Source organism: Apis mellifera, linkage group LG2 (genome assembly GCF_003254395.2).
Source record: "Apis mellifera strain DH4 linkage group LG2, Amel_HAv3.1, whole genome shotgun sequence".
Classification (NCBI taxonomy): domain Eukaryota; kingdom Metazoa; phylum Arthropoda; class Insecta; order Hymenoptera; family Apidae; genus Apis; species Apis mellifera.
In genome coordinates, this window is record NC_037639.1 from 1,535,511 (window position 1) to 1,561,963 (window position 26,453).

Sequence of the window (26,453 nt, forward strand, 5' to 3'; positions counted from 1 at the left end):
ATGCATGGTGTTTTGATAAAATGAATAGTTTACTTTGTTTTCGAAATCTTATGCTGTTATGTGAAAAATATTTTTCTATTCTTATTCTTTTTTATTTTTTATAAATTAATATTTTCTAGTAAATCATATATAATTTACAACTACTTGCAGAATTGAAAAATATTCAAAATAAATTATATTACATAATATAATAATAATTATATTATAAATCTGAAACATTTCAATAATTTTCATAATTACATACGATTATAAAATATTTTTTATTTTTCTTTTTTTATTTCTTAAACATTGGATACAAATTAAATTTATTTAAATATTATATAATAATATATAAATATATACAATAATTCAAAATCAGTTCTGATTAATTGAAAATATTATGAATGAATTTTCAACGATTTATAATAGATAATTTTCAATAGATTTATAATAAATATTCATTTCAAAATAATATTTATATATATAATTAAAGTAGAAAGTATAAATAAATTATACATACATATTTAAAATAGTAGTTCTTTATATATAAGTATTATTTTAAATGTAAGTTTATTTGTAAAATTTTTATTTTTATATTTAAAAAAAAAATTTTTTAATTTTATTCAATAAATACTTTTGTTTAATATTTATTGAATTCAGATAATAGAAAAATAATTTTTATTTAATTTTTATTTTTTTTTTTATTTTTTGCATATTTTCTCAGCAGCAATGTTAATTTTATAATAATTTTCTTTTTTTTAATTCTTTTTCCTTTTTCTTTACTTTATAAATTTTCAATTAAATGCATTTAAATAATATAAGTATTATTGAAATGAAATATAGAAAATTCATTAAAAAAATTGTTCGTAAATAAATAAAACATTAATTTTAAAATTATAAGAAAAAAATGGAAAGATGAAAAAGTAATTAGATCAATAAGTATTAAAGTAATAAAGTAATTAAGATAAATAAATAAAAACGAATAAATTCATAGAAATTTTCTCAAGAATAAGTTTTGTTAAAATCAAATAAATTCGATTGCTCTTTCATTCTTCAACTTAATTAATACGTGAAATCATCAAGCCTAGTTCGTTTTCCAACGCTTGTGGATGGCTAGAAAATTACGAAAATTTATTTTTGAGAAACAAAATTCACATAGAATAATCTTAAACGATAAAAAGAAATATAAAACTTTCTTTTTCATCATCATTGAACATATTTTTATTACTTTAACCCGCGTTATTTAATAATATATTTGCTAAATATAACTTTCTTTAAATTGAAAAAAAAAAATGAAGAGAAATTAAATATTTAAAAATTTAACATTAACAGGAGATAAATTCGAAATAATATCAAATAAATTCGAAATAATGAAATATGAAATAAAATCTATGAAACACATATAGTAGGATAGAATAAAAAATAAAAGCAAAATTTTTTTTTTCATATTCATTTTTATCAAAAAAAAGTTATTTTTTATTATATTAATATTATAAACTGTTAAAATTTAAATTTAGTTATTATACAATTAATGATTAGTAACAAATTTTTTAATATAATATATTTTTTAATATAATGTAAACTTTTAAGAAGTTATTGTTTTTATTGATTCTAAATTTTTTTTAATAATGTACAATATAATAATTTTTTGTTTTTTAATTTACTGTTTAGAAATATAATAGTTATTAGTTTTAATAAAAAATAAAAATAATTTCACAAATATTTTAATAAAATATGAATAAATTTATAATATAAGACTAAAAATATTATAATTAATATATTTCACAAAATATATCAATACTAAATATATTTTACAAAATATAGAAGATTAAGAGCAAAGTTTTTTTGTTACCAATACTAATAATAATAATATTTAATGATAGTATATGTAGTAAAAGAAAATTTATTTAACAATTTTCGGAGACTATGATTAATCATATAGTAAACGATTAAAAAGATTGTTTTAATTTATATACAAAATGACAATATATTCGTAAGGCATCTCCAAAGAGTCCATTCTAGAAATCAAAGCAAATACAAAAATTCATATATACAAAAATGTCGTTTAAGACTTATTTATTTAAGTAATAAGTAATTGAAATTTGTATGTCTAAACGAAGAAAGACGAAAAGAGAGCGAGACCATTCCGTTATCACTTTCTATTTTTGAAAGGCTTCTAATATAAACTTAACTTTTTGTATACAATATTATATTTAAACGCTTACAGTCAGGAATACGTGATTTCTGAGAATTCAATTGAAAAGATAAAAAAAGGAGATAAGTTAAGTGAGATATCAATGTCCATGATGTATCGATATGTGCTGAAACAATTAATGATTGGTATCAAGTTTCATTCGGCATACTCGAAATTCATTTCAAGATTCCAAGAATTGAATTTTATAAGTGAGCAATAGTTACCAACTTTTTTGCTTATTTTGATCTTTAGAATCAATCCTTCGAAAATATCCCATAAATATATTAACGTCATGTTTTATATATATATTGATTAATTGTTATAATAAGTCAGACAAATCCGTATCGTCGGTAAAAATAAAAAATAAATTCATAAAAAAATGAAAGAGTGCGGCATTTTCAAAAACAGATGGTTTATTGTGATGTAAATGAGAAAGAAATAAAATTATAAAATGTTCGTAAATTCATTAATTATATTAATATCCCAAAAAAAGCATTATTGCAAAGAAATAATGATTAGAGCTGATTACATCACATTTTTGCACGATAAAAGATATTGTTTTCTTGACGAAAACAAAATAATTTGAGAATTTAAAATGATTATCCATTTACATTTGATATTTTAACAACGAACAAATTTATTTAATTAAAAAAATTTTTTCATGTGAAACTATTATTTAGAGAGATGGAAAATTTTTGTGAATTTTTTTTTTTTGAAATTTTATATTTTCCTGCTTTTTCTTATTTTTTTTTTTTTTTTTTTTTTTTTTTATATTATACATGATGATTTGCTAAAGCTTTAAAAATATTAGTCACAATTCATTCGATCATAATATTTTAACTTCCAATGAGAAAATCACGCTATAATGAATATTAATTTTTTATTGATAATCTGACTCACTAAGGATCGAGAAATTTCCATTGTAAAATTTTTCCAAATGAATTTTTATTTTTTATTGAAGAAAGTTATAAAAAAATTCATTTCTCTTTAAAATCATTTCTATATTGAATTGGAAACTTCGATTTAGCTTAGTAGCGTAGTAGTCTATACTAGTAGTAAAAATAAAATTAATATTAATAACTAGTATTTAATTCAAAATGAACAAATAATTTAAAACAAGAAAAAAAATCCATATTGTTTATCGTTTTTGAAAAATATATTTTGATATATGGAAGATTAAGTATTAATACTTAAATAATAAAATTGGAATCTTATATTCGAACAAAAGATTAAAAAAAAAATATTTTCTTTTTATATAAAATGAAATAAATTGATAGTTATGAAAATTTGAAAGAAAAATAACAGGGAGGAGCAAAGTGGAGGATAAGATTATTGATTCGTTTATGAAGGATTCACTTTCCACCATACTTGTTTTCATCCTCCTACGTGTCTTTCACACAGTGAGGTTTCAAGTTTTAGCGTACAAAAGTATTAATAAATTTTATGTATAATCAATAGATAAAAATAAAAATTAAATGTCATATAAAACTTTATAAGTACTTTATTAAAACATTACACATATTAAAAAACATGTGTTATATTGTTTGAATGTGTTGTAAACAATAGATAAACATCTAGAATACCATTCCAAAACAATTATCTATCTTTAAATATAGATCATTGTATTATTAAATTTATCATAGATTTAATTTCGTTTCAATTTTATCTACAGTATTTATAAAAAGTACAGTATTTACACATATTTTTTTTCAAAGAGCATTTTAATTATGTTCTATATTTCTTTTGTAGTATAAAATTATTATAATTGAAAATCTCAAAGATATCTCACGTATATACATTAACTCCTCTATAATATTTTTTTTATTTTTGCACATAGAATATTTGTCTCAGATTTTTTTATTTTTTATAATCTTCTTATAGAAAAATATTTTTTATAATCTTCTTATCTATCTAATAGTTTTCTATTCTAGTTAAAATCGAATTCAAAAAGAAGAAAATTAACACGTAAGAAAATCAATTTCCCTTTTTTCTTTAAACTTCATTTGCATCTGTTCTTTTTGAACGATTCCTTTTTTCTCGCATCCCTTTGTTTCGTTACCTTCATGCTCACGTGCATGCGTACATCAATGTTAAAGACCGTGTACGCATGAACAAGCGTGCATATAGGAATTCGCGCGTAAGGAGGACATGCATGCGGGTGAATCGACAATGTACCCTCATGTTTTCTCATATATTATATTTCTCTGGTTTATTAAAAAAAACAATGTTTAACATTCCCCTTTTCTTCTCTTATTTCGCCAATTAGCTGTATATAAAAACGAGAATGAACGTTTTATGAAATATAACTCAATGGATATTGAGACGATTCAAAGAGGCAACAATCCAGTTGATTGATATATCCGCTCGTTCAGTTTTTTACAAAATACGAAGTAAAACTTGACTAATTGATATAAGATAGTTCTTAGATGAATCATAATTCGTGATGCATTTTTGAATTTTTCCAGCTAATTATATCGTAGATAATTACTAATGTAAGTATGAAATAAAATAAGACTTAGGAATATTTCAAATGAAATATTCATAAAGATTTATTTCATAATTATTTGAAATAATTATTTTAAATAATGTTATTTCATAAATATTTAGTTAATAGTATAGAAATAATAATATCAGAATTTGATTTATATTTGCTCTTTCTATTTTTTTGAATAAATGCTAATTTTCGTAACATTATTTTGATGAATATTTTCTTGAAATAAAAAATTAAAAAAAATTGTCATTTTGAATAAAAAAAATAAAATTTTAATTAATTATCTGAAATTATTATTATAAATGAATTATTTATATTTTAAAATAAAAATATTAAAAATAATAATAAAATAAATTCAATTTCAAATACAATTTTGAAGTCTGAACGAAACTTGAAAAATGAGATTTTTCTTCTTTTAACGTACCGATTTTTTAAAATAAACAAAATGATTTATTTATATGTAAATATTAATTAAAAATTAAATAAAAATAACAATTTTAATAAATTAATTATTCTTATATTCTTTTATAATATAATATAATGAATTAATTAATTGCAATAAAGACTTGAAATAAAATAGAAGAATTTAATTAGAGATTATATCTTTATTTTTTTCACTTAATTTTAAAATTGATAATATGAAAACTGATTTCATATCAAGTTTCATATACAAACATATTAAATAGAAAAATTATTTGAAAAAATAAATATTAATTTTCACGTTCATAATATTATTACCATTAATTTATATTATAATAATAAATTCATATCTCGTTAAAATAATTACGTAAATATATATAAGATTGATAAAAATATAATAATAATTTTATAATTATAAAATCTATAATTATAATGTAATATTATATAATTTTATAATATAAAATGTTAAAATTAATATATAATTTACTACTAATTTACTACATTAAATTTTTTAATGTCTCTAAATATTTAATTTTTAATGTTCTATCACTTTATAAAAACATATAAAAAACATTCTTTATAATAGTTATTACCCTCTTTAATGATTCATGCTTTCTTTTATAATATAAATTAGAAAACAAAAATGTTTTATATGTAATTATTATAATTATTTTGATATGAATTAGTTTTTGTTATAAATTCTAATGAAAATAAGGAATAAAATACTATTTGCATAAAATGAATTTATCATAAATATTCTAATAAATATCTTGGAAAAAAACGATATAATAATTTCTTTTTCATTATTCCAATGCTTATAAGAATAAAATATACAAAGATCTTATGAATATTGTTATTAAAGAAACTAAAATGGAGTCTCAGTTATTATTAGTATTTATTATTAATATTCAAGTATTATCTCAACTATTAGAATCTTTATTAATAAAATGACCGTTTATTGAAATATCGATTAACGAAAAATTCGATTATCAAATTTCAATTACGGAACATTCAATTATCCAATTGATTGTAAGAAAATTTTATTTTAAGAATATATTATCTTATTATTATATACGAAATGAAAAATTAAAAATTAGAATAAAATTAGAATTATGAATATGGAATTGACAAATCAATCTATTTGTAAAATAAAATAAAAACAAAAAATTGAGAAGCATCAAAAAGTTCATTGAGAAATAAAAAAAAAATAACAAGTAAATATGTTTACTGATAATATGTATACATACTTATAAATATGTTTAAACAACAAAAAGTACAAAACAGTAAAATAATAACATTAAAAACAATTATTGAATTGATAGTTAAGAAAGATTTGAAAATTAAAACAAATAATATAAAAAATTGTTAAATTTCGATTAAAAGATTTTTATATTCGTGTAATATATTCGTTTATTATTATTATTATAAGTTTTTATTATTAAGTTTTTAGTAAGTTATTGTTATATTATTAAGCCTTAGTTCGTTTAATATTAATATTTTTCACAAATAATGTTTTAAAAACTTTTTTTAATAGAAAAAACGGATTTATTTGATTTATTTGTCAAAAAAATTCCATTATTCATTGCTTTTAATAAAATGAGAATTCTACTTGTTCACTATAATCAATATTATCATAATGATAAAATTTTTAATATTTATGAGCAATTAAAAACTTTATGAAACTTATCATCAAATGGCATAAATAAATATATCAATTTCTCGATTTATGAATCATTTCGCAAAAGAAGAATTGCTAAGTGTTTTGCTCTTATCTTTAATTAATGATTTATAACATTTATTTATTTTAAATTATTTATTTTAATTACATTATCATAGTTTAGCCGAGTCAGACTAATCCTATTGGTAATTTATTCAAAATATTTGATTATTTCGTAATAATGACTTCATTATCACGGATTAATTAATTTCAATTAATATTTTAAATTTTCCTTATTTTGAAGAAAAAACTATAAGTTATTTAAAGTCTATAAAAGGGTTTAATTGCTTAAAAGAGATTGAAAAATACTGATATATTTATATCATTTCAAATTTATCACAAAGTTGCTTTCAACTAGATAAGTAATAAAAATGATTAATGTCGAAAAAATTATACGAAATTTATAGACGAAATTGTATTTGAATTGTAAATATGTAAATATTTGAAATGTTTCACATGAATAAATATTTAATCAAATATTAAAATCTATTAAACATTGAAATTTATTGATGATTTTTATATCATTTAATATATAAATGACTTATTAATTAGGTTGTAACAGATGAAATTTACAATATTTTTTTTATCACAAAATTCAAATTTTTATATTTATAATTTCTATAATTTAAAAATTAATAATAATATTTATTAAACTATTTATCTTTTATAATTAAAAGTGATAGCGATTTCATAGAGATATAATAATGCATAAAATATAAAAAGAAACGTAAAAAATTTTATAAAAAAAAAAAATAAATAAACAGAAATAAAAGAAAGAAGGATAGTACGGAAAATCTTTCTGAAAACCTATCCTTTATTCACAATTTCTTTTCTACTTTACAAATTCGTAGAATTTAGAGTTGAAAAAGAATGAATATTTGTCAGATTAAAATTAAAACGATATTCTATTTTCAATTTTTCAAAAATCTGACTTATAACAGATACTATTTTTGCAACAAAAGATTTCAACTCCTATAATTCATATATTTATTTGCTTAGAAATTTAAAAAATATTTTCGAATTATTTGTTATCAATATCGTCTAAATAATATTTTCACGAATAGTTATAACAAAAAGTATAAATTTATTATATTTATATAAAAATATTAATTTTTTTTAAACGTTATTTTTAATACATTTTGAAGTTTTCAATCATTATCCTAATTTTTAATAAATATATATTTTTGAAAATATATATTATTATTAAATTTAATTTTAAAAAAAGAAAAAAAATTCTGAAAATGTATGTGTAAGTAAATATCTATAATGTTATAATTGATTATAAAATATAAACGATAAATTCATATTACGTTGAAAAAATAAGATTTTATGTTCGGCTTACAAATATATTTCTAAACTATCGTTTATCAAATAATGATTCATTCATAATTTCGCAAAAACATTCTTTGTTTGAGATTGAAATATGCAAAACATTTCAAATTTTAAATTAATAGATTACACGTATATTTGACATTACGAATTTATATCGTCATAATTCGTTTTCATTATGCTTCATTAACACTAAATTTAAACATTATTTGAATTTCGTTCAATATAATTCGTGATACACGAATATCTTTTTCTCTCTTTCTCTCACTCATTCACTAACTTATTTATCAGATATTTTAAATTCTATAAAAAAATTGTATATTCAAAACAAAAGTATTCTTTTCTGAGTATTATTCCATTGTGCAAAATTCACAATTCTGTGAACGATATCGCATTTTCATTGAGGCATAAATCTCGTACAAATTTTTTTTACGAAACTTCTTTTGTGATGTAGTCGTTAGACGCGCTACAGGTGTGTGCTTTTCGTCGATGCTTCTTGTAAAGCTTCTCGTCCTTTCGTCTGCTTCGTCTGTTTTTATCCCTCCTACTGCCTCTTTGTAGCCACGGTCAGAGATACGTTGGTATGTAAGTGCTTATATTCTCTGACAATCTTTTGCACCGTTGTTCAGACATAAAAATCTATCGCCGTGAAATCTACCCGTGGAAACTTGAACTTTTCATTGCCGTTACACACAAAACGAAAAATTTCTTTTGTATAGTATAGATATAACGAAGTCATAAATTAAACCACCTAAGTATTTAGTAGTTATACCAAATGAAGTTTTAAGATTGTAGACCGGTTTAAAACTTTAAACTACATTTTCCTTCATTATCTCCAACAAAAAATCAATGGTATATCATTTATAAGTATGAGAATTTATAAATGGATCTATATGAAGTATGAGAATCCTTAGAAATTGAAAGTTTCGAATTAAGATTTTAGTTTTTGAAAAAAAAAAGAGAGAAATAAACATTTTGGATTTCGAATTTAAATTTTGCGAATTTAAAAATCAGATTTTTATTCATCCCAAATATATATATTATATATATTATTTCAAAATATTATAAATTAGAAATTATAAATATACAAAATACCGAAATCATAAATTAAAATGGATGAAAAAATCAAAATTTTTTAAATAAGAAAAATTTAATAATTACTTTTTAATAAATAAATTTTTTATGATGTTATTTAAAGATATAATTTTTTATTTTCTTTTAAAATATATTTATTTTTTTCTTAATTTTATAAAATTTATAAATTTTATTATTTTAAAATTAATATGTCAAATGATTTTACAATATAAATAAATAAATTAAGAATCTTTATAAAATAATTTTTTCAATATATTTGATCTTTTTTATTCAAATTAATATTACACAATATAATTTATTAGAAACAAAAAATAACTAAAAAACGAAACAAAATTAAAACAGTTTTCTGTTTATTATATATCTAAATATAGATATATAAAAATATATATATATCTAATAAGAAAAATATAAAAAAAATAAATCAATTATTTTTACGTATTATTTCATATGTTTATAATTTATATGTAATATGTTTTCTAAATGTTAACATTTTCACATTTTCATCTTATGTTTGACATTATACATACAGTTATATATATAGTGAAAATTAAATCTATCATATAAAAAACGTAAGAATAAATATTCAAAAAACAAATCAAATATAATCAAAATTAACTTATTTCAAAGAGATTAATTAATTGATAGATTTAATTGATACTTGTATAGATAATCCCAGACTTATTTCTAAAATTAGATATTTCCGTTCGTCTCCCTATTTCATCTTTGTGTTTCATTGATATATTGCATATATATTGCATACATTATGATAGAGGAAGAATATTATTAAACAAAATTATTATAGTCACTAACTTATATAAATCATGTAGATTATATAGATTTGATTAGAAATCTCTAAAACAAAAGATATCTTTTGATTCCCTAGTGCTATCTAAATATTCTTACATGAATTAAGAAAAATAATTTCACAAGTATAATAGAAATTATACGATACAACTTTTATTTGAATAAAAAAATCGACACATTTGTGATAATATGATTTTCATTCCAATAAAGAACTGAACATATTATTTCTTCTAAAGCAAAAATATTATTTTATGTATGTGTATTTAATATCATCATATTTTTATTTTGCAATTTCATAAAATTTTACTTGAATTTACGATCTTTTAAATTGTTTTCGTTTTATTGTTATTAATAATTTTTGTAAAGAATATTATATTATAAATAAAAATATTATGTATCATCGAAAAAAATCTTTAATACCATTAAATATACCTAAAAACCAAAATATCAATTCATTAATAATTTAAGAAAATATATACATGTTTCTATGCGTTCAATTATATAAATTTCAAAATCTTTTATCTAATTGAAATTTGCAAATGTTAAAAATTGATAAAGTACATAGCAAATATAAATTTCAATATAAATATAATTAAAATAAATATAAATATCAATCCATTTAGTTACTAAATTTTTCAAAACGGATTATTTCGAAATACACGAAATTACTATAAACAGTATAATATGAAATTCTTATAAATATTCGTATAGTCATGTTATTTTAACCATAAGACTCATTTGAGCCACCCACATTTGTGATTTAACGACTAGTCGTGTAACGGTCGGCTTAACGATGATTCAGAGACTGGTCAAATGGTGCTTGAACCTTTTCCCTCTTTTTCTTTTCCTCTCTTCTCTTCTATTGCTCCTCGCGTTAATCCTTTCCTCGATCCTTGGCTCCTCTTGACCCCTCTTTTTCTCTCTTTCTCTTTCTTTGTATGTATATCGTATTTTTTCTCTTTCTATCTCTTTAAAGTATTTGTCTCATGAACAAAGAGAGATCCGACATTATAAATGGAGATGTCCATTAATCTAAATATATATATATATATATTTTTTTTTTATCTAATTGGTAAAAAAAATTAACTGTTTGCTTCCTTCTTTTATTATTATGAACATTAAGTAGATATTTCAAATATCGAATATTATGTCGATTAACAATGTTCTGTACGCAAATGTTGAAGAAAATAACGAAAAGAATAATTGACATTTAAATTTTTATCATATCTTCTTTCTTAGATGCTGCTTCAAAAAGATTTATACAATTTAATTTAAATTTATTTTTATTTTCATTTCATTTGTATCGCAATTTCTAAATAAATTTTTAAAATTAGTTTTTAAAATAATAATTAATAATAAATAAAATTTTTAAATTAATAAATTTTGCATTATTGAAAATAAAACATTGAATAATTAAAATATTAACTTTTCTCTCGTTTTAAAATTTTCATAAATTATAAATTAAATATAAAGATTGTGTAAGAAAAAAAAATTTCATCGTTATATTCAATTATAAAATTAAATAACAATATAAAAAAATTAAACTTAAATTTAAAAAATAAATAATTATATCAACAATCAATGATTATAATAAAAATAAAAATAGAAAAAGAATTTGTGGAAATTCCAAATCAATTATTTGCTAAGAAAAATTAGTAACAATTTAAATATAAACTGTTATGAAAGAGATATAAATATGAAATAGGAAAGAGACATGTATGGGAAAGAGCATTTAAACTGGTCTAGTGAAGAAGTAAAAGTTGCACGTAAGTTACTAGTGATAGAATCCGAGCTAGAAATCGATTTTCTGTATCGTGTGGTGTTAGAGCGACCTTCCGGCATCACGAAGTTCGCTGAGTACAGTGAACCCTGACACATTCAGTGCACAGGCGTTGTAACACTGCCGCTCGTAAACCGTTCCGCGGCGAAACGAGCGCCACTTCCGGAAAACCGTTCTCTCGCGAGTGGTCTCGTCGTCATGCTCGCACGAGTTCAACGACGCCGCAAACATAGTATTCCAGACTCCATGATTTTATTCTCAACAATTCTCATGGTGAACAGATGTTTTCAGCTAGTAGATTAATTGCAAAATCTTTTGAAAATATTGTAAGTCAATTGTTACTGCATTAAGCTTATTGTAATTATTTACATAATACATTATTTATATATTTACATAACATGAAAAAGAGAAATGAATCCATAATACATAAAAATGTATAAAAAAATTTTATATTTATACGTGTAAATCGTCGAAATATTTATTCATTTTAAACAAAACGTAAGATATTGTTAAAATGGAATAAAAAAAATACTTATTTATGACTTATTTTCAAATAGTAAAAAAATTATCTAAAAATCTAATTCTACAAATTGAACGTGTAAAAGTTAATTCTTGTTAAATAAATTTCTAAGATAAGTGTGTAATATTATACAATATTATTTTCATTATATTTACTAATAATGTTTAATAATTTATAATAATTCATTTTCAACAAAATATAATAATCAGACATGAATAATTTTGAATAAAATTTATTAAATAGATCAAAATTATTAAAGAAAATTATTTTATATTTTATAAAGATTAATTTATTCATTTACATTGTAAAATCATTTCGCACATTCATTTTGATCCTTTATTACATATATTTATAATATAAGAAATAAAAACAAATATTAATAATTAATATTATAATAAAATATAATATAATATAAAAATAAAAATAAGAAAAAATTTATTTTAAAGGAAAAACTAATATAACTCTTCACAAATTAAGTATTATTTTTAATTTGAAAAATTAGAAATAAATATTTTTTATTATTAAAAAATAACAATTCTGATTTTTTATTCCATTCTAATATTCAATCTTGATAATTTACATCTCAAAGCACAAATTAAAATCTTCGAATTATCAAGATTTCATTTTTGAATTTCATCCTATCGAAATTTTCGTGTGATATTTAAATTATTTTTTATTTAGTTTTGTATTAAATTCGATTCTTCTTTTTTGCAATACGTAGCACGTACTAAATTATATCTATTCTCGTAAGCAAGATAAAAGAGTCTATTATTTAATTTTTTTATATAAAATAAACATTTTATCATATTGAATAAAAGCACCCATTAAAATTATTTAAATCAATTTAAATATATTAAGAAGGAAAAGAATAATTTTTGTATTTTGTATTATTATATTAAATAATGTATCAATGTAATATAAGAATCTTATAATTCTATAAAATATTATATGGAATTATTTTTTTCATGGCTTTCACTAATTTTGTTCGGTATATATATTTGTATTATATATTATGTATCGCATATATTTTTTACATGATTTACACGATCAAATACGGATATTTTATATTATACACGGATGTTTATAAATGATATCAATAATGTAATGAATTAATAATTGTATCATAAAAATAATTCACAAAAAATGAATATATAATTAATTTATACATATATGTAATAAAACTAAATAATAATTCACTCTGTTTATTTTATCATTCTCTTTTTTCAATTTTTCTTAATCTTTTTAATATATTTATATTAAATATTTTAATTTATTAATTATCGTTACAGTATAAATTAAATCTATTGAGCTTATTCCATATTTTCATTTTAGATTTTTTTATATAAATATACATTTAATATCTAAAAAGTAAATAGATAATAATAAAGTACCAAAAAGCATAACGATGAAACATCATTGATATATATTTATTAATATTTATATATATTATTAATATATATATATACAGCACATTTTATATTAAATTTATGAATTATTAAATTTAATTTTTATTTTTTTATTTTTTCTTGTTTTATTTTATTTTATTTAAATCATATTTACATTTACTTTTAAAAAACTATTTTTGATTTATCTTTGATATGAAAATTAATCTTTCGATAAGTAGTATCTGTTTAGGATTTCTTTAGTTCATTATTTTATTTCTTAAATGAATTTCTATCTATTATATTTTTTGTATTTTAACAGATATACCTAAATTTAAGATTAAACAAAGAAGATTTATACATTATTTGTTTCACGATCATCCTAAATAAACGAGAAATACGCATTGCCGCGTTGCGTCGAATGGCGATGCACCAGCAGTTAGCGTTTTCCAAAGGGGCGGTTACCCCTCCTTCAATCCTACCACTATTGGTGACGAACTCGACCCTCGTCGGAACTTCTGTCGAAGGGTTGGAGAGGTCGATGCAGTGTTTCCATAGAAACCAGACGCGCCGTCCGCCACCCCTTCCTACAGTGCATTCAACCGTGGACTGCAGTCTTCGTTTCAAAACGTATCGCTGTTTCTCCAGCAACTCTAGTCATCTTCTCGAATAATCTCATTTTCCTTTCTTCAAATGGTTATAAGTGTATTTGTCTCAATGAAAAAATATATCGACTGCGGAAATTTGAATATTTAATATTTTTTTGAATATTAAAGAATTCGGTAACTTATTTTATATAAATTGATAAATAATAATCATTAATTACAATATTGTTGCAGAATTATTAGAATATAAAATATTTGAAATTTGCAATAACACATTTTTTTCATAGATGTATACATATACATTATTTCATATTTCATTGAATAAAAAATATATAAAAGGTTTACATAATTTTTAATCAAAAAAAAAAGTTTTATAAGATCTACATATTTGTAATAAATTATTATAATTATTCAAGGAATTATATTCGATAAAAATAATCGATGAAATAAATATAATATTTCTATTTTATTTATTTATTTTTTTAAAAATAAAAAAAATCTCTTTTAATTTGAACATTAAACAATTGCTGGAAAGCAATTAAATAATGATGCATTTATACAATTAACCGCAAAAACAAAATGATTATGTTGATACTTTATAGTAGATATGCATTACACAATTACGTATGTAAAAGAATACGCAATTTTACAAACTATCTTGTCGCCCCTCGCGATTTTCTCGATGCACTTAGGCATGATTGTTAGGTATTGGCTTACAAAGATGGCCCAGCGAGGGGTGACAAGATTTATGGTTCGCCCTTGAGAGTATTCTTCCCGAAGAGATTCAATCGCCTAGACAACCGGTAGAATTAATGCCGTGTCGTATAAACAGACGTTGGTTTACACTGTTATAAAAACATAGAGGATAGGATACACGACTATTTTTTTATTGGAAGCAGAGAAAAATAAGAAAAAAAAATCAACTAGCGATCTTACATCGTCTGCATTGATTATTCTGGTTATTTTATTAACTACAAAATATGTACTATTTCAACTTAATTCTTTTTTAACATTTAATCATTTAACAAATAATTAATTTGTTCTTTTTCCTTTAAGACCTTTTGCTTTTTGACAAAATGTACTTCTCTATCAAATAATAAAAATTATGGGAAATGTAAATTAATTATTCTTTAATAAAATCAAACTAAATTCTAAACTAAAATCAAACTCTACAATCCGATATTTTATAAACTTTCATTTATATCGAAGTTTAATTCGTTAATGAATTTACTATATCACAATAAATAGAGCATATATACAGAATTTTTATTACATATACCAACAATTATTAGATACAATCATGATTATTAGAAACAAAATGAAATCACAAGAAAATGATTATTAAATGAATTTAAAAAAGAGCATAATTGTTGACTTGTAAGGGATTTCCTCGCAAGGCTGATTCGAGACCTTTCTCGCCCAAGGTCGTAGATCGCAGCGGTCACTGCTATAGGTATTCTTTTCGTCTCTTCTCCTTCTCTCTTTTTCAAGTTGGCAATCGCTGGAGGATGGTAGTGGGGGATAGGGAGTCAATACACTTGTGGGGTCTATGAGTAGGCAAGGATCGGGCGGGAAAACGCGTCGTGGTTCAGAGGAGTGCGGTGCGGCATGGTGCGACGCAGCGTGACCCCTGAACGACGTTCATCGATCGGGGTGCACGCACTCTACCTCCGGCGGCACTGCGCTCTTCTATCTTACCATTTCTCCTTCTCTCGCTTCCATCTTACTCTTCCCCTTTTTCTTCCTTCCCTTCTCCATTTCCGATTCACAATTTTCTATTGTTATGCCTCCTTAGAATCTTTCATGTTCAAACATTTTTTTTTTTTTCTTAATTCTCCCTCGTACTTGTAAAGAAATTAAGCGTTCGTATTGTTGATGTTCTATAAATAGATATTTCAAAAGATATTTAAATAAATTTATTATTTTTCTAAATTTACTTGCAAAATTATTTCCAAAAGTATATTTGATATAGTTGATATATTTTAATATTAATATAATTTTGATTTTTATATTTTACATTTAGAATTATAAAACATAAATAAATACATATTTAGAATATAATATATAAAGTAACAAAAATGTTTTAAATTATATTAAAATATGATAAATCTCATGAAATGAATAATTTTTTTACTTAAAATATTTATAAATCATCTTTTAAATATTTAAGAAGGATATTTAAAAAATTTCAATATTTTTTTTGATGTATTTTAACAGTTGGACACATTGAAAATTTTATGATTTAGTGTATAAAATGTGTGTATTTTTATTTTAGTGTATAAAATTATACATATCTTTATATATATATATAAGATGTCCCAATAGTTTTGCAAATTCACTGTATTTTTTCTTCAATTTTTCTTGTAAATTGTCAATATCTAAATGTACAAATATTATAGAATAACATTTTTCTTTCTTATTAAAATATTATACAATATAGTTAGTTTTTCATCTTAATCTATTTTTATCCAAAATAAATTTCATTTATTGCTCTTGTTTTTTATCATTTATGAAAAACAATTCTATAATTTTATTTTATATTATATATTATATTAAAAAATTATTTTATGAATAGAATTTTTCAAAATTCGAATTTTTTTTATTTTTATAATTATTAAATATTATTGTATTGAATAATTAATATAAATAAAAAATTAAAAATTTTTTACTTAGAATTTTTTTTTTTTATTTAGAATAATAAAAATAAATAGCTCTGAAAAGTACACAAATTAATATGATATAATCAAAAATAAGAAATTATATGTCAGATTATTATATATATATTTTACACATTTTATAATTATATATTATATAGATTATATATAATATATGGATAATATAACATTGATATTGACTATATTATATGGTTATATTAAATTATATGATTATTTTATATAATATTAACAAATTATGAAATTATAAAATTACATTACTTTTATTATAATGATGCAGTAAAAATTTGTACTATTTTATTATATTTCTCAATATAAAGTATATAATAACAGATACATAATAACATAATAATAAACAAATAAACGAATAATATAATTTTATTATATTAATATATATTGTTATATTAATAACAAAAATTAAAATTAATGGATTATTTTTATGTTTTTACTATTCCATCAAAAATGATATAACGTAAAAAAAAATTTTAAATATAATAAGTGTATATAATAAGTGCTTATATAAGTGCATATAAAAAATATATATGATAATGAATTAATGAATATATTGTTAACTTTGTTTAAAAAACTGAAAACAATCGTTTTAATATTCCACTAAATTATATTTTAAATAAATTTGCTAAAAACAAATTGAAATTGGAATTAATGGAAAATAATTTTATATAAATTTAATGTTAATAGTATAATTATAGTACGTAATATAAAATTTCTTCTTTAAATTCCTGTTCATTTCATCATGACATAATTAAAATAAATTTCGATAATTTACAATTAAAATTCAGATAACAATGTTGTTATATATTTCATTGTTCTTGAAATACATTTTTTTTGATATTCGCTACATTAAATGTAGTTTTCCAATGATCTCGAATCCAAGTGCTTCCCTTAGGAGCATTCACCTTTTATCTTGGGACTCGATCGAAATTCCTGCACGAAGGTACCGCTGTGTATCAGAGAGAAGAGTAGCTAGCCCAACTTTAGAAGCGTTTCCTGGAGCGGTGAAACGTTCTTTGTTTTCATCCATTCGGTTATTCGTGCATTTTACCTTCTTTCTTCCTTCTGATTTTGCTTTTCTACTTTTTCTTCCTTTATTCTTCCGTTTATTATCTTTCTTTTATTTTTTATCCCTCCCTTGTTCCATCTTTTTTCTATGTTTCTATTCTCCGTCGTGGAATTGTGAATACATTGTTACATGGAATATCATAAGTTCACCAAGCCAACTAGAAAATATACGATAATCTTCGCATTCATAACCTTGGACTCGCAGGGTATCGACCTCTTTTCTTTTTGTTCGCTGTCTTTCCCTTTTGCTCTTTTTTCTTTATCCGTCCATCTATCTACGGAAGGTTCAGATAAAACAGAATCGTTCAGTGGAAATTTAATTAAAGGGATGACATTTTTTCCTTGTGAATTGTTTATGAGTTATTTAGAAAAAAGAGAAGAATTTAGAAAAGGAAACAAATAAAAAATAAAGAAAAGATAGATTTAAATTCGATTTGCAGCAAATATGCAACGAGAAGAAACAATTTTCGGTCAATTATCATGATAAATGTCAATAAGTCACAATCATATCCGATGATCGATACGCTTTTAATCTATTGATGAGCAAAATTTAATAGTTGAATAATTATGAATAAAGTTACTTCGATTGTTCTAAACATAATAATAATCGTAAATAATTAATAATAAAATAATGCCAAACAGTCGAAACTATATGAAAAACGGATCAACTAGCTACAAATAAATGTTATTTAAGTATTTCAATAAATAATTATTAAGTAAACTTTATTCCAAATTTTTTAGTAATTTTAAAAATAGTTATTTTTTCATATAGTTTAAATTTTTATAGATTATTTATAGATTAATTTTTGACAATGAACATAGACGATTTCATTATATTTCTAATAAATTTATAAATCGAGTTTTTTATATATAACGTATTTAGTTTATTTCAAATTATTCAAATATTGAAAATTATAACTATTGAAAAATATAAATGATAGGAAAGAATATATCAGATAAAAGTTGTTTGATACATAAAGATACATTATATAATAAATACAAAGGTACATTATACAATATCAAGATTTTAGAAATCATAGTCAATTTTAATTTTTTAAATAGAATTATATAATTTTTATTGTTCTAATCAATATAACTCATTATTTTTCTATAAAAAAGTACTCAAAGTTATTTATATCGAAAAATCATTAGTTTAAAAAATATTGTAATTTGAAATTTATAAAATTTATTTTATGAAAAATAAAGAATATTAAATAATATTTTATTGCTTATGTTTTTCTTGTCTTTCATATAATAAATTTCACTATAAATGATTAATTTGCTTTTACTTATTTTCATATGTTTAAGAGAAAACAAATTAAAAGAAACTTTATATTCATAGAAAAATGCAGTACGAAATCATATTTTTTTGTGCAATTTTATTAATCATCAATGATATACTTTCTAAAGAGATTATATTAAGAATTATAAACATAATGATAGCTATAAAAATTGAGATTGATATAAATATCAATTTAAAGAAAAGAACGATACAAGAGAGTGATAAAATTAACTTAAAAATTATTTTGAATTTATAACATCTCTATTTTCATGATTCATATATTAGTATTCAAATATAATAATTTAATTTTTGATAATTAATATTTTAATCATTTCGATTCTTACTATGTTATATAAAATCAGAATTATCATGCTCGTTTAAATATATAGAAACATAATAAGATAGAAAATAACAATGAAGAATTAATAATAAAACAAAATTCCGACTCTCTGGCTAATCTAACCTAATTTAATCTAATCTAACCTAATTCTGTATTATGTACACAAAATTTTCGAATTCAATTCTCTTTAAAATTATTTTTCAGAGAAAAATATATTGTATTGTATTGTAAATATATTGTGTTCTATTATACATAATTATATATATATATTATATATATATATCCTATAAACTGTTTATTTGCTATATAGTCAGTTATTAATTAAATTCATATGTATTTAACAAGTTTTTAAACTAAATTTTAATTGATTTTTCTCAAAAATGAAAAATATTTTATATCATTTTATATTTTACATTTATTTTTATATCTTATTTTATATATAATAAATATCCATATTTTATATTTTATATCTTATATATAAAATCACTTCTTATCTATATTCATTATCCGAAACATTTTTTTCTTTTGCAAATATAAATGTGTAGAATAAAATATGACTAAAATTATAATTCAATATATTAAATATATTCAGCAATAATTGAGTTAAAAGTGAATAAAAGAGAGAATAAAAAATTTATATAAAATTGAGAAAGAAATGGAAATTATATTTTGTATTTATTAATGTTTCAAAATTGATAAAAAATTAAAGATATAATTAGATATAATTTAAAAAAATATAATAGAAAACAATTATTAAAGGAAACTATTTATTTTTGTTAACAGGGATGCCGGTTGATTGAAAATGGCCTCGCCGACACTTTCGCTGGAATCGCGCGCGAATTCCATCGGATCCCTGGCCTCGCTGTCTCCGCTTACAGTAAGCGGCAGTTCTCCGCCTGCGAGCGACTCGGCGATCTGTGACGTCGACAGCTGTGACCTTTGCCTCGACTCGCAAAAACCTGGAGAGGCACCTTGCCCACGGTGCCGATTAGGAGGCGCCGGTGGAGTTCGTTGTACTGGGTGCAAATCTACCGAATCCGACGCTGTAGCTCGTTGCTTCGACTGTGCGAATTTCCTCTGCCCTAACTGCGTGATGGCGCATCAGTTCATGCACTGCTTCGAAGGCCATCGTGTCCTCAACTTGGGCGATTCGAAACTCGAGACGGTTACCACCAGCACCGCGAATAATGAAATCCCAAAAAACAATTTGGTGATCAACAGCGGTAGCAGCAACGGCGAGAAAGTACCTTATTGTCCTCGGCATAAACAGGAATTGCTAAAATATTTTTGCCGCACTTGTACAGCATTAGTCTGTAAGGAGTGCGCTATTACTGATCATCCTGGCCCATTACACGATTGCGCGCACATATCTGAGGTAGGGACGCAACAACTCGAAGCAATGGCAAGAGTAGTTCAAGAATGTAGAGCAAAAGCTGCGGATGTAAGAGCCGCTGTGAAAGCAGCCGATCACGGAGCGGCACGGCTACAAGTGCAGTATCACAAAGCACAAAATGAAATCAACGACACTTTTCAATTCTATCGATCGATGCTCGAAGAACGTAAACAAGAATTGTTGAAAGAACTCGAATCGGTATTTTCCACGAAACAAATGTCTCTTGGCGTTCTAACGCAAAAGGCCAACGACATGGCCGATAAAATGCTTCAAACTTGCGAATTTGTCGAACGGTTAACCAAATACACTACTGTTACCGAGGTACTGATGGTAAAGAAGCTTCTCGACTCGAAACTTCAATTATTGTTGAATTATACACCGGACATTGCCAGTCAAACCGCCGATCTCGAATTTGTCAGTAATTATCAGGCGATTCAAGTAGGCGTACGAAATACGTTCGGTTATGTTCGAAGCAATAATGAGAGTAACGCTGGCCCGATTGGGAAACAACCGCCTATCGCTCGACCAACGGCACTCTCCAATAATGGTAACGGTGGAAGCAATGCCAACAATGGACCCAATAGTGCTGGATCTTTGGGAGGTCTTCTATTAGATCGCTCTTACAGCAATGGCCTGATATCCTCCACTTCTACTTGCGCCTCATCCACATCGCCATCGTCCTTCGATACCAACAACACTGTTATTACTAAGCGTTTTAGTTCGGCTAATAGCCTAGGCCCATTCTCAACCACAATCAGCGATCTTAATTTGAACGGTATAAACGCGAATCCTTATGAAAAATGGAGCAACGGAGGTAGCGATGTTTATCCAGTTGTCACTACAAACGATCATTTTCCAATGCCAACATCCGTTGCTGTTGCGGCAAATGCTGCGTCCAGTGACTCTGTTCTTGACCTTACCTCGAAACTGATGTCCGCTACGGTGATATTTCCGCCAAAGTCGCAGATTAAGCGACAAAAAATGATTTATCATTGCAAATTTGGCGAGTTTGGTGTTATGGAAGGACAGTTTACCGAACCTTCGGGAGTGGCGGTGAACGCACAAAATGACATTATCGTAGCCGACACGAACAATCATCGGATTCAAATATTCGATAAAGAGGGTAGATTCAAATTCCAATTTGGGGAATGTGGTAAACGAGACGGTCAATTACTTTATCCGAATCGGGTGGCAGTAGTGAAAACATCGGGTGATATAATTGTTACCGAACGTTCACCGACTCATCAGATACAAATATACAACCAATATGGTCAATTCGTGCGTAAATTTGGGGCAAATATATTGCAACATCCGCGCGGTGTTACGGTCGATTCGAAAGGGCGCATAGTCGTTGTCGAATGCAAAGTGATGCGCGTAATTATTTTCGATCAGGCCGGCATCGTTCTTCAGAAATTTGGATGCTCAAAACACTTAGAATTCCCGAATGGAGTAGTCGTGAACGACAAACAAGAGATCTTCATTAGCGACAATCGCGCCCATTGCGTGAAGGTGTTCAATTATGAGGGTGCCTATCTTCGACAAATAGGTGGAGAAGGGATCACCAACTACCCCATCGGGGTAGGGATCAACGCCGTAGGCGAAATACTGATAGCAGACAATCATAATAATTTCAATCTGACGATCTTCACGCAAGACGGTCAATTGGTTTCGGCTCTCGAAAGCAAAGTTAAGCATGCCCAGTGTTTCGATGTCGCATTAATGGACGATGGATCGGTCGTATTGGCCAGCAAGGATTATCGACTCTATATATATCGTTATGTACAAGTACCGCCAATTGGCATGTAGAGCATCGAAAAATTACGACGCCAACAACGATCATCTAACGTCATTTTCGTCGTTGTCGTCGTCATCTTTATCGGCATTGTTTCGACGGCCATGAAACCAGGATCTCATCGATCTTTTTTTTACTTATACTTGCCTATCTTTTTCTTCACCCACTTACCATCATCGCTCGTACTCACTTTACCTCTCCATCTTCGCCCGCTCGATCCACTTCACTTCCGTTTTATGAAACGAAACAAAATGCAGCGCGTATGCGAGCGAAATTGCGTTGATTCGACAGCTGTCGAAATTCAAGATGACAGGCCTTATTTATACGAATACGTGCGCGTACACCAACTAAGCGGAACGGATTCCTTTCGCCAGTAGAAATCTCCCGTCGCGATCGTTCGAGAATTTGTTTCCGCCTAGCAGACAATTATACTTTCGTATATATGCGTGCCATGATGTAAAGCGAATTTCTCACTTTCGTGTGAATGTATGTTGAGCACGTATTTCCGAAAACTATGAATGAGGTTGAAAAGAAAAACAAGATACAGAGAATAAATGGAATGAAAATTAAAAGAAGAACAAACAAAGAAAAATGGCTATTCAATGCTCGTTGCGACACGCACATATACGAATCATTTTCCAAACTGCGCACGCGCACGTATATGAAATGTTCGTACGAAAAAGATAAACGCAGGCGAATTCGGGATGCCCATTTTGTTTGCGTGCATTACGTATACGCGCACGCGTGAAAAACGGAAATTCATACAAGACGTGTAAGCGCATATACGCGGAGAATTTACTTGTTAATGTTGTTATAACTGAAAATACTGTTGTTGTTGTTTAGTTGTAGAGCTCGCCGCCGCTAGTCACTCCATTCTCATCCTCCTCATCCAGATTTTTCTCCCTTTTCAACCAATTTATCCTCTCTACGTTACATCTCCTTTTTCCAAAAAATTGATTTCCAATCAAAATCTCCCTTCCAGTTTTCCTTTTCATCCCCTTCTCGATCAAAAACCACGAGGAGCATTTATTTCTCATTATCTCAGATATTTATCACGTTTCTGCACGTATTTTTTCTAAGTCGTGCAAACGAACGTGTTACCCGTCCGGTTTTGACACGATTATTTTTTTAACTATCGACTCTTTGGGTTTAATTTTGGACTTAAACTTGTCTTAATCGCGTTTAATGACAATTATCATTGAAGAATTATATATTTCACTATGATCCAAAGCGAAATAATTTTGCTACCGACATCATCGATTCGTAAAGATCGATACGTAGCGAGAGCTTGTTTCGTTGCTCTCTCTTCTCCTCTCATGTGCGTACGTAATTGAAAAATAAGAATATTCGATTGATATTCTATATGTTTTATTGCCTTAAATTACTACATAAATCAAAGAATGATAATTGACAATATCAATTACCGTCGTTGTCAAATGTCCGTTCGTTAAGCTTTCACTTATCTTTGAAAATTTTTATCAACGGACAATTCTGTATTCTGTTTCTCTTCTTTTTTTTTTTTATCTTTTCCAAATCCTTCTTTATCCTTGTCATTTATTTCTTATTTTTTTAGATAATTAAGTAGATGTTCTTTTTTATACATATTTATATGTATATTTCTCTTTTTCATATAAATCAACGGACATTCATCTTAACCTATGATTTTAAGTATGACAATGATGATAATCCATTTTACTTATTCCGATTCATTTCATCTTTGTTCTTTAGTTGTTTTTCTTTTACTTTTTTTTTTGTTTTGTTAATGTATTTTTCTTTGTCTTTTCTTTTTTTACATATGTTTAAGTTTCTTTTTTTTTCTTTGAACAAATGTGATTATAAAATCCGCGTTAATTATATATTTTACTTTTTGTATGATTTATCTTTCATTTTCTTGATCCGAAACTTGTCTACCGTAAAGGAAGATGAGAAATTACAGAAAATAGGCTCAAAAAGACTGAGAACATTCTTTCGTTTACAAGTCGAGCTTTTATGTAATAAAAAAGAAAAAAAGAAAATTGTATATTGCAAACAATTGCATTGCAGCGATAAATATTGCAAAATTCATGCAATATCTTCTCGTCTTCCTTGACTGATCTTCGAACTTTGCAAGGATGTTCCATCGATATCGTATCAATCATATTTAATAAATATTCTTGATGCAAATATCCGATATTTCTTCTATATTCCAATGAAAACGATAAGGAATTTCTAAAAAAAAATTTGTTTTTCAGTCGGTCGAACATTTCATTTTGATTTTTTAATCTGATGATGTAATCGTAGTGGTGTTACTATAGCGAGTAGTCTTAGTGAATTATAGTAAAATCATATAATGAATTATTTGAACGGTTCTTCTTATTCATTTTCGCATTCTTTTCGTTGATATTATTTTTCTTATTCTCTATTTTCAATTCTTATCTGAAACCAGCTCCTATTTTGGAAGCACCTATACGAACATCATCACGATCGTAAATGAATCATCATTATCACTATTGTGGCCACTACTATTGTCAATTACTTTCCTATTTGAAAATGTTAGTCCATTCTTTAGTATGACCAGTATGTTGCGCTAGTAGCTTTTTGAACTTGAATGAATAGTATTAATATATTTTGTTGGATGAATCGTTGATAATAGGAGTCTTGAATGTCCAGGCTTCACCACGATTTCCTGCATGTTTACTATCAAAATATTTTTATTATTATTATCATTATTATTGTTTATTATCATTATCAATGTCATTATCATTATTATTATCACTATAACTATCATTATCATTATTATTATTATTAATATTATTGTTGTTTATTATTATTATTGTTCATTATTATCATTATTATTAATTATTATTACCATTACTATTAATTATTATTATTATTATTATTATTATTATTATTATTATTATTATTATTATTATTATTATTACAATTATTATTATTATTACAATTATTACAATTATTATTACAATTATTACAATTATTATTGCAATTATTACAATTATTACTATTATTACAATTATTATTACTATTATTACAATTATTACAATTATTATTATTATTATTATTATTACCATTACTATTATTATTATTATTATTATCATCATTATCATCATCATTATCATCATTATCATTTATTATCATTATCATCATTGTTATTATAAATGTTATTATCATTATTATTATTATTATACTCAACATTATTATTATTATTACCATTAATTATTATTATTATTATTATTATCATCATCATCATCATCATCGTCATCGTCATCATCATTACAATTATTATTATCATTAAAGTTATTATTATTGTTTATTATTATTATTATTATTATTATTATTATCATCATCATCATTATTATTATTATATATTAATTTATTATTTTTTATTTTTTATGTTTATTTTTATCAATTCATTATTGAAATGCCTCATTGCCAGAGGTTGTGAAAGCATTATAATTTTTAAAATATATTTATAATAATAAATCTTATTGTTATATATATGTATGTATATATATATATATATATATTACAATTATATATCTATATATATATATGTGTGTGTGTGTGTATGTATGTTTGTA

At 24.0% G+C, this 26,453-nt stretch overlaps 1 protein-coding gene across 5 annotated transcripts in view; it reads left to right on the forward strand.

Moving 5' to 3' along the window:
* The window catches only part of LOC412853 (brain tumor protein), an 88,140-nt gene extending 62,486 nt beyond the window's left edge, over positions 1-25,654 (forward strand). For all 5 annotated transcript variants that reach the window (XM_006571921.3, XM_006571923.3, XM_003251788.4 and 2 more), the window contains one exon: positions 20,474-25,654. In XM_006571921.3, the coding sequence (XP_006571984.1) occupies positions 20,493-22,889 (2,397 nt within the window). In that variant the 5' untranslated portion in view covers positions 20,474-20,492 and the 3' untranslated portion in view covers positions 22,890-25,654. The remainder of the gene's footprint in view (positions 1-20,473) is intronic.
* Positions 25,655-26,453: the final 799 nt, after the last annotated feature.